Source organism: Equus caballus, chromosome 6 (genome assembly GCF_041296265.1).
Source record: "Equus caballus isolate H_3958 breed thoroughbred chromosome 6, TB-T2T, whole genome shotgun sequence".
Taxonomy (NCBI): domain Eukaryota; kingdom Metazoa; phylum Chordata; class Mammalia; order Perissodactyla; family Equidae; genus Equus; species Equus caballus.
Window position 1 is genome coordinate 8,040,568 of NC_091689.1, and position 10,312 is coordinate 8,050,879.

The 10,312-nt window shown below is 50.2% G+C and overlaps 1 protein-coding gene across 2 annotated transcripts in view; it reads left to right on the forward strand.

Annotated features, from left to right (window-relative positions):
* PNKD (PNKD metallo-beta-lactamase domain containing) overlaps positions 1-2,973 on the forward strand; it is a 58,588-nt gene extending 55,615 nt beyond the window's left edge. For both annotated transcript variants that reach the window (XM_070270490.1, XM_023642318.2), the window contains 2 exons: positions 643-758; positions 1,021-2,973. In XM_070270490.1, coding sequence (XP_070126591.1) covers positions 643-758; positions 1,021-1,194 — 290 coding nt within the window. In that variant the 3' untranslated portion in view covers positions 1,195-2,973. The remainder of the gene's footprint in view (positions 1-642; positions 759-1,020) is intronic.
* The last annotated feature ends 7,339 nt before the right edge of the window (positions 2,974-10,312 follow it).

Below are 10,312 nucleotides of genomic sequence, written 5' to 3' on the forward strand. Positions count from 1 at the left end.
AGTCGGTAAATCCACTCTGCAGGTATCCATTGCATGCATCCATATCCACACACAGCGTGTCTATCCATCTGTACATAGGTACATTGACGGAATATCCATCCGTCCATCCATACATACGTGGCATGGCGTGGCATGTCCTACATTCATACATACACCGCAAATGCATAGTTTCTAAAACACATCCGCTAATATCTCAGTCATCCTTAGAACATATATTCACCCATTCATTCATTTGACAGATACTTTATTGAGCACCTAACAGGTACCAGGCTCTGTTCTAGGCACCAGGGACATGTGTGTGTTCTAGTGGCATTATTGATTTTCCCCTCTCCAAGTGAGAGGACGGGCGCAGAGAAGTGCCCTAACTTGTCTGAGGTCGCACAGCTGGGCAGGGGAGAAGCAGGCCTAGAATGCAGGTCTCTGGCTCCAGGTCTGGTGCTTCCCCCTGAACTGCTTCTTTCTCTTCACTCCTGGCTGACTCCCACAGTCAGAGAAGCAGCTCCGTGGGGTTGGGGTTCTCCTGGAAGCGCCACCCCACCTCCCTGGTGGGCGGTCCCAGAGGCCTGGGCTGGGGAGGACTTTTTCTGACCACACCACCGACCTTTCTCTGCGTGCCCCTGCGCCCCCCGCGGCGGTCCCCAGGTCACGAGTATGCGGAGGAGAACCTGGGCTTTGCAGGCGTGGTGGAGCCCGAGAACCTGGCCCGGGAGAGGAAGATGCAGTGGGTACAGAGGCAGCGGATGGAGCGCAAGAGCACGGTGCGGGGCTGGGGCGCCAGGAGGGCCTGGCTCAGCTCTGCAGTGTTTGGTACCTGGGGCTGTGAGTGACAGCTCCTGGGTGCCGGGGCGGGGCCCGGCCTAGCCACGGGGGTGGGGGGGTAGGGGGGTGGGGGGGTGGGGGGGTGGGGGGGTGGGGGGGAGGTCAGGCGAGGTGGGGTTGGGGGCGGGGAGAGGAGGCGTCCCTTGTTGGGTCTATTTTCTGGAGTCTTTCCACCAAACCCGGGTGCCTCTCCTCCCGCAGTGCCCGTCCACCCTGGGAGAGGAGCGCTCCTACAACCCGTTCCTGAGGACCCACTGCCTGGTGCTGCAGGAGGCTCTGGGGCCAGGCCCGGACCCCGCTGGGGATGACGGCTACTCCCGGGCCCAGCTCCTGGAGAAGCTCCGCCGGCTGAAGGACGTGCACAAGAGCAAGTGACACCCCCCCACCCCACCCCACCCCAGCCCACCTCCCATGGTGGAGAGACCGCCCGTCGCCCACACCACCGCACCCCCTCACTGTTACTACCACCACCTCCATCGGCGCCCACGGTGGGCATCATTCCCCGACACTGGTCACGGGGAGAGGAGGGACAAGGCGACGAGCGAGCACGTGACACCAGGAGGAGGGGAGCTGGTCGAAGACTGGAGACTCCGTGGGGTGAAGCTGAGTTATACAGGGCGCGAAGAAAGGAGGGGCCTTGGGACATCTCCAGACCTGACTAGGAGGGCCCCCTCCTCCCCTCCCCTGCTCCTGCGATGGCAGTGAGGACCCTGAGGCTGTTCTTAGCCCCTCCCTCAGGAGGCCTCACTCTCTCTGTAGCCCCTGGACCCAGGGCAGCAGGAGCCATGGCCAGGTTGAGTCCATCTTCCCCTCTCTTCCCCCTCCCCCCCGGGGCTGGGAAACTCAGTCCCCCAAAGTGGCCTACGGTGTGGAGACTTGGCAAGTGATGGCTCAGAGGGGCCCCTGGGCTCTGGTTTACTGAGACGCTGCCCCTCCTCTCCGCCGGGCCCCGCCCCCACAAAGGCGTTTGATGAAAGAGCTGGAGGCTGGCTGGCTGGCTGGCTCTGCCCTTACGACTCTCCTGCAGCCTGGAAGAGGGAGGGTCCTGGTTGCCATGGAAACCTTGGCCTAAGGCTGAGGAGACCCAGAGGCTGGGACTGCAGCCCCACAGGCTCCTAGGTCCAACATGCTCCCTGCACAGCTGGCCTGGTCCTGCCAGCCGGCCTCTGCCCCTGCCCCTGCCCCTGCCCAGGGCCAAAAGGGCCCCTCCTTCCTAGGGGAGAGCGCCAGCATCCGCCACAGCTTACCTCATCATGGCCACTATTCTTAGGAACTTCCGCCTTTCTCTAACTTCTGCTTTATCCTCACCCCTTTTCCTCTTTTAGTTACAGACTCATTCATCTGCCCCTTTGCAGTTTGCTAAGAACATTCCCGCGTCCTTTCTCATTTGATCTTTGGCCCCATCCTGGCTGGGGGAGGGGTCCACGCTGCAGATGCAGAAATCGGAAGTCCGGGAGCCAAGAGCCCTGGAGTGGGTGGCAGCTTCTCGGACCCCCGGCCGGGGCCCTTCCCCTCGCTCAGTCCTCCCTCAGCTCCGCTTCTCCTCTGGTCTTGGGTCCAATCCCTCTGGAGCCACAGTGAGGACCCCTGTGGTCCTCGAGCAGGCGTCCCTCAGGTCAGCCAGGAGCCTGCCCTTCCTGCGTCCAAGCCTTCCCTCGGGTTCTGCTCACCTCTGGTGAGCCTCCCAGTGCCCGCTGCCCTCAGTTTCCCCTCGTCATCCGGCCTCTGCCTCCCTCTCCAGTCACAGCCTCTGGTACCAACTCTAGCAATACCGCCAGAGCAGAGTCCCGTCCCCAGACACGCGGTTTCCTGCCTCTGTGCCTTCGCTCATGCCGTCTTTTCCGACTGGAATGCCTGTCCCCTGCACCTGCTGCCTTGTCTGCCTGGCCAACACCTATTCATCTCTCACAGTCCCCCTCAAAGGCCCCCTCCTCCAGGAAGACCACCCCCCGCCCCTCCCTCTCCAGGCTACCTCTGCTCTTTGTAATTGCTTCTCCTGTGGCACTTCTTACCTGTTTACATGTTCGTCTCCCCTTCTAGACTGTGAACCCTTCAGGGCATGGACTGTATCTTATGCATCTCTATTTTTGCGCCTAGCACGGTGCCTGGCACACAGTAGGCGCCCAATAAATGATGAATGAATGAATGATTTAACCGAGGCTTGATCACTCAGTGGGCTTGTGGTTACTGCTGGTCCCGTTTGCCTGTGTGGGTCACAGGTCCACTAACTTGGAGTGACTGCCCTTTCAAGACCTTCGGCCAAAACAGCTACAAACACATCCTTCCACGGCTCGCGTGCGTTGGTGCAGCATTTCCTATTTGCTCCCTCAGTGTTTTCCAGAGCTTGAGAGGCACAGGTGTACGGCTGGCCCCAGGGGAGACGGATCTAGGCGGTCCCAGCACAGCTGTGAAGGGCTCTTCAAGGGCAAGGCCTCAGCCACAGGCTGTCTTTAAGCCTCTGGAAATAACAAAGAGCCAGACTCCACTATCTCAAGATAAACTTGAACAACGGCTCGTTTGTTCTCACTGCATTTATCTTTTGGGGTCAATAATTATTTTTGACAAATGACACCAGTTTTTAATTCATGGTAATTAAAGATGTTTATTGAATCAGGAAAACACGAAGTGAAGGTGACGCTTGGTGATGGCAGAGCTCTCAAAGGTGACCCTGGTGTGGCTGAAGGCTGGAAAGCCTGGCCTAGCTCCACATTCCCTTGGGGCCAGTCCAAGGCATAGTGTTCCCGCCCTGGCCACAGCTCAGCCTCCCTGCTCAGGCGTCCCTCAGGATGAGCCAGGGCCTTGGCACTGGTCCTGGCTGTCCTGGGTCAGGTCTGCATCCGTGCTTGGGGACCAGGCTGTGGTTCTCGCCTCCTGAAGACGGGTGGCTCTCTGCTCTCTGATTGTCTGTGCATCACTGTGTCGAACAGGGGAGCCCAGGGCCAGCTCACTCTGGGTATGCCCACCTTCCAGGGCCACTTGGTGACAGCTCTCTAGGGCAGCTGAAGCATTTCCCTAGGGCCTTAGGTGGTCCTCCCACTGAAGGATGGCACATGCTTCCTCTGGAGCTGACACTGACCAAAACAACAGGGCCACCTGCTCTTTGCTTGCAGGACAGCAGGTGTCACTGACTTTAGAGACCCGGATTCCAGTCCCAACTCATCACTCAACATCCAAATGACCTTGGAGAGGTCACTTCCCTGACCTCAGCTTCTCCACCTTCCAGTGGAGATGACAGCCTTGAATGAGTCAGAACCATTTTGGGTGCAAGTGAGAAATACTCAACACTAAGGAGCTTAAACCAAGGGGCAAATGTATCAGCTCATGCAATTGAGAAGTGTGAGATTATGTCATAGTGACTTCAGGCGTGGCTGGATCCAGGGATTCAAAGAGCATGTTTATCTTTCAACTCTGCTTTCTTCTGTATTGGTATCATTTGCTGTCAGGCTTTCTCCCTGCAGTAGAAAGATCATCCCTAGAAGTTCCAGGCTTACAGGCGGCTAGTTCACCAAACCTAGGAGAACCTCCAATAGTCCCAGAGATTGAGTTTCATTGGTCCAGCTTGGGTCATGTGCCCGACCCTGAACTAATCATAGGAGTTAGGGGAATGGGCCACTCTGACTGGTTAGGTTAGGCCACATGACCACAGCTGGAAGGGCAGCGTCAGACCCAACTGGAACACAGTGCACTGAGAGTGGGGAGGGAGTTCCCCAAAGGAACAGGCAGGCTGATGCCAGAAACCATGCAAGGCAGCAAGATCATAAACCTGCACGACAATTCACTTATTGGGGGCCATCGGGAGGGTCAGATGAGAAGAGGCATATAAAGTCACTTTGGAAAATGCTACATCAGATTTCTGGTGCTATAATTAGTTACAGGGAAGAAATGGAGGGAGACATGTGGCCTCAAAGGTGTTTGAATGATATGTAGTTTTAAAAATAACTGGCAAGAAGTTCAGTTATTCCATTTTTTTCTTGAATCACAGGCTGTCTCTTTGGGGGTAGAAAAGGAGAGGGATTGGGGTTGGGTGGGCAGCCTCAGGTGTCCCGGGGAAGACCAGAGAAGAGGGGACACTGCAGACATGAATGTGAGGAGCATGTGTGTGGTCAGGAGCGCGAGACTCGGGCAGAGGTGGGACAGGGTGGGGAGAGAGGACTTGCAGTTGGACTAGTCTGATACGAATGTAGGTCTGCCTCTGATTGGCCCGGGGTGACACGGGGCAGGTGATTTATCCCCGAGCCTCGTGCTGGAGTGGCTGGGAGCCCTGAGTGAGGCACAATGGCTCAGTGAGCAGCCTCTCTCTTCCTACTGTGATTGATACACTCGGGGCTAGTCCATCAGGGCCAGCAGGACGAAGTGATTAAGAACGTGGACTCTGGAGCCGGTCCATCTGGGTTGGAGTCTACACTTTCCATTTCTTAACCAGGTGACTTTGGGCAAGTTACTTAACCGTTCTGTGCCTCCGTTCCTTATCTGTCCAGTGGGGATGATGCTAGCACCGCCTTAGAAGCTGATCGTGAGGATTAAATGAGTTAATACCTGCAGAGCTCAGCGCAGAGTGAGCCCTCTCTACACAGTGGTGGTTCAGTAGATGCCGACCCCAGTGGCTGGGAGGGCACAGGCTGTCCATGTCACGGGCTCAGACAGGCCAGCCTGCCCAACACAGCCACACAGCTCATATGGCAGCCAGCTCCAGAGTGTCCCTCCACTGGCCTAGGAGGCCTCAAGGGGGCACAGTAACAAGGGTCCTTGACAGCTCTCTTGCAGAGGGTTACAGAAATAGACAGCAGACTGGACATTGATCCTTCTGTGAGCCACTTTGTCAAATTGCTTTCTCCCCTAGCAGCTGGCAGGAAACAGCCAGCACCAAGGGGGCAGACATGAGGGTGGGGAAAGAGTGGAGAACATGGGCTGCTGGAGGTGGGAGCCTGAGGGGGCAGGCAGGTGGAGTCCAGTGCAGCTGGAGGGCCCGATGGAGGAGAGGCAAGGGCGCGAGGGAGAGCGCCAAAGGGGAGAGGGTGCGCGGGGCAGGCTTCCCTCTGGTCAGGAGTCCAGGACAGTAGAGTGGCTAGCGGTTAGGGGGGCGTAGGGAGAGGAACCACGTGAGCTCCCCTTAAAAAGCATCGAGACCACGATTTGCTTTCTTTTTAAAAAACTGTCTTACTGGGGCTGGCCCCGTGGCCGAGCGGTTAAGTTCGCGCGCTCCGCTGCAGGCGGCCCAGTGTTTCGTTGGTTCGAATCCTGGGCGCGGACATGGCACTGCTCATCAAGCCACGCTGAGGCAGCGTCCCACATGCCACAACTAGAAGGACCCACAACGAAGAATATACAACTATGTACTGGGGGGCTTTGGGGAGAAAAAGGAAAAAATAAAATCTTTAAAAAAAAAATTAATGAAACATTTGGTATAATTTCAACTTTCAAAAATAAAATATACATACTGTACTTATACACATATTATAAGTAATGCAAGAAGCTAGTTCTTTAGGAAGAAGATCTAATTTAAAAAAAAAAACTGTCTTACTAATCAAAAAGATTTTGTCAAACTTCATGTAATTCACATATGAAAGCGATATGGTTTGCTTTTTTTTGAGGAAGATTAGCCCTGAGCTAACATCTGCTACCAATCCTCCTCTTTTTGCTGAGGACGACTGGCCCTGAGCTAACATCTGTGCCCATCTTTCTCTACTTTATATATGGGACACCTACCACAGTGTGGCTTGCCAAGCGGCACCATGTCTGCACCTGGGATCCGAACCAGCGAACCCCAGGCCGCCGAAGTGGAATGTGTGAGCTTAACCGCTGTGCCCCAGGGCCAGCCCCCCGGTTTTTTTAATTATAGTTAAAGGATTTAACTATATTTAACTTTATTGAGATATAATTTACATAACACAAAATTCACCCTTTTAAAGTGTACAATTCAGTGGTTTTTAATTTATGCACAGTTTTTCAACCATCACCGCAATCTAATTTTAGAGCATTTTCATTATCCTGCAAAGAAACCCTGTGCAGGTTTCATATCGGTCCCCGCTGCCACGCCGCCCCGCTGCCCCCGTCCCCCCACGCTGGGCCAACCCTGATCTTCTTTCCCTCTCTACAGATGTGCCTGTTTTGGACATTTCAACTAAACGGAGTCCTACAATGTGTGGTCTATTGTCACCAGCTTCTTTCACTCAGCATGTTTTCAAGGTCCCTCCACGCTGTAGCCTGTGTCAGGATTTGTTCCTCTTATGGCTGAATAATACTCCATGGTGTACACAGACTGCAGACCGCGTCTTGTTCATCCATTCATCAGCTGCTGGACAGTGGGGTTGTTCCACTTTTTGGTTATTATGAAGCATGGTGCTGTGAACATCTGTGCACAGCTCTCTTGAGTATACACCTGGGAGTAGAGTTGCTAAGTCATATGGTAACTTCACATTTAACTTTTTGAGGAACTAACCAACTACTTCCCGAAGCAGTTGCAAGTTCTCTTAGTGCCGCTGACGGTGGCTCATGTGCAGAGAAAGGCTTATTCAGAATTCGCTGTGGCTTTTAAAAATGGATACTCAGTTTCTAAAAATGCAAATTTTAAAACATAAGCATTTTCAAAAGATTTAAGTTTGACTTACTAGTCGTATCATTCTAATCATAAATCTAGTGAATGTTAATAACTTTTGAGGGGGGTTTGGTTAGTAAGTGATCCTCTTTTCAAAATTAAAACTGCGTTAGGCAGTTTATGCTGTATTTTTTAATTCCATCTATTCTATTTCCTTTTATAAAGCAATTGATTGTTTTATGTCAATCATATCTCAAGTAATCTGGAAAAAATTAAGTAAAATAAAAAGAATTCAATTCTCTTGAAAGCCCAGAAATAAAACCACACATCTATAGACAGCTTATCTTTGACAAAGGAGCTGAGGGCCTACAATGGAGAAAAGGAAGTCTTTTCAACAAATGGTGCTGGGAAAACTGGACAGGCACACGTAAAAGATTGAAAATTGACTATTCTTTTTCACCATTCACCAAAATAAACTCAAAATGGATCAAAGACCTAAAGGTGAGACCTGAAACCATAAGGCTTCTGGAAGAAAATGTAGGCAGTACACTCTACGACATCAGTATTAAAAAGATCTTTTCGGACACCATGCCTTCTCAGAGAAGGGAAACAATAGAAAGAATAAACAAATGGGACTTCATCAGACTAAAGAGCTTCTTCAAGGCAAATGAAAACAGGACTGAAACAAAAAAACAACCCACTAACTGGGAAAAAATATTTGCAAGTCATATATCTGACAAAGGCTTAATATCCATAATATATAAAGAACTCTCACAACTCAACAACAAAACATCAAACAACCCAATCAAAAAATGGGCTGGAGACATGAACAGACATTTCTCCAAAGAAGATATACTGATGGCCAATAGGCACATGAAAAGATGCTCATCATCGCTGATCATCAGGGAAATGCAAATCAAAACTACACTAAGATATCACCTTACACCCGTTAGAATGACAAAAATATCTAAAACTAATAGCAACAAATGTTGGAGAGGTTGCGGAGAAAAAGGAACCCTCATACACTGCTGGTGGGAGTGCAAACTGGTGCAGCCACTATGGAAAACAGTATGGAGATTCCTCAAAAAATTAAAAATAGAACTACCATACGATCCAGCCATCCCACTACTGGGTATTTATCCAAAGAGCTTGAAGTCAGCAATCCCAAAAGTCCTATGCACCCCAATGTTTATTGCAGCACTGTTTACAATAGCCAAGACGTGGAAGCAACCTAAGTGTCCAGCAACAGACGAATGGATAAAGAAGATGTGGTACATATATACAATGGAATACTACTCAGCTGCAAAACAGAACAAAATCATTCCATTTGCAATAACATGGATGGACCTTGAGGGAATTATGTTAAGTGAAATAAGCCAGCGAGAGAAGGATAATCTCTGTATGACTCCACTCACATGAGGAATTTAAAATTATGGACTAAGAACAGTTTAGTGGATACCAGGGGAAAGGTGGGGTGGGGGGTGGGCACAAAGGGTGAAGGGGTGCACCTACAACACGACTGACAAACATTAATGTACAACTGAAATTTCACAAGATTGTGACCTATCAATAACTCAATAAAAAAAAAAAGAATTCAATTCTCTAAAAATATTTTTTTAAAGATTTTATTTTTTTCCTTTTTCTCCCCAAAGCCCCCTGGTACATAGTTGTATATTCTTCATTGTGGGTCCTTCTAGTTGTGGCATGTGGGACACTGCCTCAGCGTGGTTTGATGAGCAGTGCCATGTCCTCGCCCAGGATTCGAACCAATAAAACACTGGGCCGCCTGCAGCGGAGCGCGCGAAGTTAACCACTCGACCACGGGACCAGCCCCTAAAAATATTTTTTTAAATAAAGCAATTTATTGATATATCAACCTCTCAAGTACTTTTATTGCAATCTAAAAAGTAATCATAAATATAGCAAATTTTATGGTTTTTAAAAGAATTGTTTGGTTCTACTTAAAATTCCATCAAGAACTTAACTTCAAAGTACAGTCTAAATCAACTATTCAGCTGCCCAACTTAAATTGGAATCTCAAGGCTTATCTTTTAAGCACTCTGCTACGCCAAATTATTTTAAACATTTCAAGAACTTGAAATATCAAATATGCACAATGTAACAGAAAAAAATATTAATACTATTAGTTAGATAATCTTAAGCAGTTTTACACATAATTCTAAATCTCCCGAAAGTTGATAGAAAAGTACCCAATAAGACTTTTCTTTTAAAGATTTTATTTTATTTTTTTCCTTTTTCTCCCCATAGCCCCCCAGTACGTAGTTGTACATTCTTAGTTGTGGGTCCTTCTAGTTGTGACATGTGGGACGCCGCCTCAGCGTGGTTCGATGAGCGGTGCCATGTCCATGCCCAGGATTCGAACTGATGAAACTCTGGGCCACCTGCAGCGGAGCTTGCGAACTTAACCACTGGGCCACGGGGCCAGCCCCCCTAAGAAGACATTTGAAGATGATCTTTGCAAGTGATATGGCGGGGGGGGTGGGAGGGACACCTCCTTAGGTGACTGAGGTTTCATGTCAAGATTTTTCTCTTTTGTGACCTGGACTATCAGTCTGAGTCCCTTTTTATAGCCACGATGACAAAGATTCCAACACTTCCAAGTGGGGATCAGACAGCCTACAGCCTGGGGTTTGAGTCATAGCATAATTTAATTTTCAAAATTAAATGTGAAGCCCTTTAGAACAGTAGCCTAGGGTCAGTGTGGTTTAAGGTTTGTCGTGATTGTCATTGTTGTTACCATCACTATTCCGTGTCAGGACCACAATGTGTAGCTATTCACATGGCATCTGCTTGGCTGCAATGCATGTGAGGGCCACAATTTCTCAGGTCAGTCTAATGACCCACATCATCCGCCTGCCTCAAGAATGTCAAATGCTCCCTCTGCTGGACAACACCTCAGGCTTGGGCTGAGCCCTAGAACCCACAGTTCCTACCATT